Genomic DNA, 3,177 nt, shown 5'->3' with positions numbered 1-3,177 from the left:
TGGCTACTTCCAGCAGGATAACGCACCATGTCACAAAGCTCACATCATCTCAAACATGACAATGAGTTCACTGTACTCCAATGGCCTCCACAGTCATAATGGACCAAAATCTCTGAGGAATGTTTCCAGCACCTTGTTGAATCTATGCCACCAAGAATTAAGAAGGGGGTCCAACCTGGTACTAGCAAGGTGTACCTAATAAAGTGGCTGATGTGTATATACACGTGGACTGTCTATGGACTGTGAAAGCTTTGTGACTACTCAATAAACATGTTAAGATTCTGATCAATAAATAGTTTGAAACATGACCCACACACCATGACATAAAATCGATAACACAGCAGCAGTGTTCAGGTCAGTTCACACACACAGTAGAAATCTCAGGCTGTTGACTGATGCAGTACCTTGTCATTGATGAGCAGCTCAGCGGGGGTATGCAGACCTTGCAGCAGCACCACTTCGTTGGGTTGCTCGGGAACAGCGTACGACAGAGGCGTCCCGATTCCTCCCTCTGCCGGCCGCAGCCACAGGCAGATGGTGAAGGCCCTCAGCGCTGGGATGGCGTGTTTCACAACAGCGTACATGTAGTTCGTCCGAGTTGGGAAGGACAGCCTGTAGCCCTCTGGGAAAGAATGCCCTGAGACACCTGGGACAGCAGACGCAGAGCATGAATAAGGACGCTAAAGAAGTGATAGGGAATGCAATTAAGTCATCTATCTGGCAAGAGGATCAAATAGATTTCCTGCTTTTTTTTCCACATACTGTATCTGCACTTTCTTCACATCAAAACATCTGATCAGATTTTTAAAGCAGGGCATGAATTTCATAGTCTTTCTGATCTTTTTTTCTTTAACAGAAGTTAAGCATAATTTATTCATCATAAAGAAACCCCATGGCATGATCTGATTAGGAATAAAACAAAAATGAAACATCTGAGGTAACTTTTATGCCACATTATTTCTCATCATTACTGACTTGAGTCATCATGAAAGTGATTCATCTCTGTCACATATCGTTCTGCTCTTTATTTTGTATACTTCTTTATTAGATTTTCATTTACACATGCAAATAAACACACTCTCTCTTCTCCTCCTCTCTGCTGATACCTACCTGCCTCCAGTCCTGAGATTCGGTGGTGGAGTTTATTGATGCCGCGGTCGATGTCTTGCCTGTGCTTCTCTGTCTCTAGCCTCAGGGCTTTTCTCTCTTTCTCCAGCAGCTCCACCTTCTTCTCCAGCTCCCCCTCCAAGTCTTCCATCCTCCAGGGCCTGTCAGCACCAGCTCTGTGCCCGGGATCGGCCAACCTGTTTGGGCCGCCAGACATCCCGCCTTCCTCTGGCGCTCCTGACATGCCGCTGTCCGTCTGGTTGTGAGGAAACGGGCCAATGTCTGACTGCAGAGGAGGGAGACAGTGGATGGAAACTAGTTCACAGTGTGGGTTTGACAGTCAAATATTGTAAAGAGCTCTCTGCACTTGCTGCGACGATAAAACACATTTACAGTTGTGGTCATATGGTGTATTTACTACCACAGCAGGGATTCTCAACAGTATGTCAGCTGCATGCCTATGCAGGGAAAGTTATTACACCCAATTAATAATTGAGTTTGCTGAGACATCACATCACGTCTGGGGACACAACTAGGGGCTGATTTAATAAGGTTTCACTAAGCTGTGGTTAATGTTTCGTCCTTTAAAGCCGGACTCAGACTGCAGGAGTTTTAAAATCCTAACAAATTTGAAATCAGGTTGCATCACGCAGGAGAAGGAGACACTTTACAGGTTCTCTTTAATCTCAAACATGCACACACTACAAGATCTGAAAATAATGGTGCATGCATAGACCGTATAAAATAATGGACGTCACACAATGGTTTGTGGACTGCCGATATGAAGCCACGAGTCTGGCAGCCGTCATCTTGACCATATTCAGAAGAGAGGACAGAGCTGTGGATGAGCAAGGGGTGGATATGACTCAGACAGCGGCCTGTCACTCAAGCAGCCCCGCCCTTAATTATGCATAACTTTAAGCTTTCATAAAATGTTAATGAGTCAGTTATGTAAAAAGTCATCCCCTGTACAGTTGTCACGAACGTTATGAAATTAGCTATAGAGGGCGGACCGTTTTTTGTATCAGGCTGTAAACACTTTTGGAGCCAGCCTCAAGTGGACGTTCAAGGAACTGCAGTTCTTGGCACTTCCGCGTTGGCTTCATTTTTCAGCTCTGGAGGTTGGCGCTTGAATGTATCACACACTACAGGATATTATTAAGATTATTATGCCAGAGGGAACATGAATGCACCACCTCACATGATCTCATGGGGGAGCAGATGTCAGCAAAACAGACACTGACTTAGTGCTACAACTCGCTGTCATATTAACAATGCATTGTATCGAGGAAAACAAAAGCAGAAGGCTAGACGGGTCTGGATGAGAAAACTATTTGAGAGGTGTAGTTAACCCGGGTCATGTCCTCTTCAGTATAAAACTGGAGGTGAAATTTTAACTCTCAGTTTTAATATCTGTCAACAGTATTATGCTAGCTAACGTAACGAGTGTATAATAAAGATGGACGACATGACAGCTCCCCAAAAGTGAAGCCAAAACATCCAGATCGCCCCCTTGTGGCTGGCTGCAGTATAGATCATAAGCCCCGCCCCCTCCATGTTAGTGGATGGGACATGAGCCAAACTAAAAGATAAACACATGCCAACATGGTTTCTGTCATTTTAGGTAAAATGTTCAAATGTTATTTTGTTTTGCAAAGTTTGATTATAATAAGTTATTTGATGCGATGAAATGGGGATGTGACATCATGTCTGACAGCTGAGTGCCAACTGGTGTGCTCGGGATCGGTGGTGCTGCTCACGACTGGTCAAATGCGTGTATGAGCAGGAACTCAAGACCGCAGGGAACGCTAGTGCATAGACTCTAGGGATGTCCCGATCCGATATTCGGATCAGTATTGGCCGCCGATACTAGCAAAAAACGGGCATCGGCATCGGATCGGACTGCATGGAAAAATGCCGATCCAAGAACTCTGATTCAGTTTTTCACGGACTCCGCTCCAGGTTTTCCGGCCAGCCCAGCGCTCCGCGAGTCAAGCAGTCCATTCCAGTGATCCGCTCCAGCTCTTACTATCAATCCAACAGGCCAGCATGCAGACGGCAGACACACAG

General features: G+C 45.5%; 1 protein-coding gene across 1 annotated transcript in view; it reads right to left on the bottom strand.

The window, feature by feature from the left end:
• cbx6b (chromobox homolog 6b) overlaps positions 1 to 3,177 on the bottom strand; it is a 27,362-nt gene that overhangs the window by 2,439 nt on the left and 21,746 nt on the right. The window contains exons 4-5 of the mRNA XM_050070349.1: positions 1,111 to 1,393; positions 405 to 646 (exon numbers count right to left, since the gene is read on the bottom strand). Of these exons, the coding sequence (XP_049926306.1) occupies positions 405 to 646; positions 1,111 to 1,393 (525 nt within the window). The remainder of the gene's footprint in view (positions 1 to 404; positions 647 to 1,110; positions 1,394 to 3,177) is intronic.

Source organism: Epinephelus moara, chromosome 18 (assembly GCF_006386435.1).
Source record: "Epinephelus moara isolate mb chromosome 18, YSFRI_EMoa_1.0, whole genome shotgun sequence".
Classification (NCBI taxonomy): Eukaryota; Metazoa; Chordata; class Actinopteri; order Perciformes; family Serranidae; genus Epinephelus; species Epinephelus moara.
This window is presented reverse-complemented; position numbering and strand designations above follow the sequence as displayed.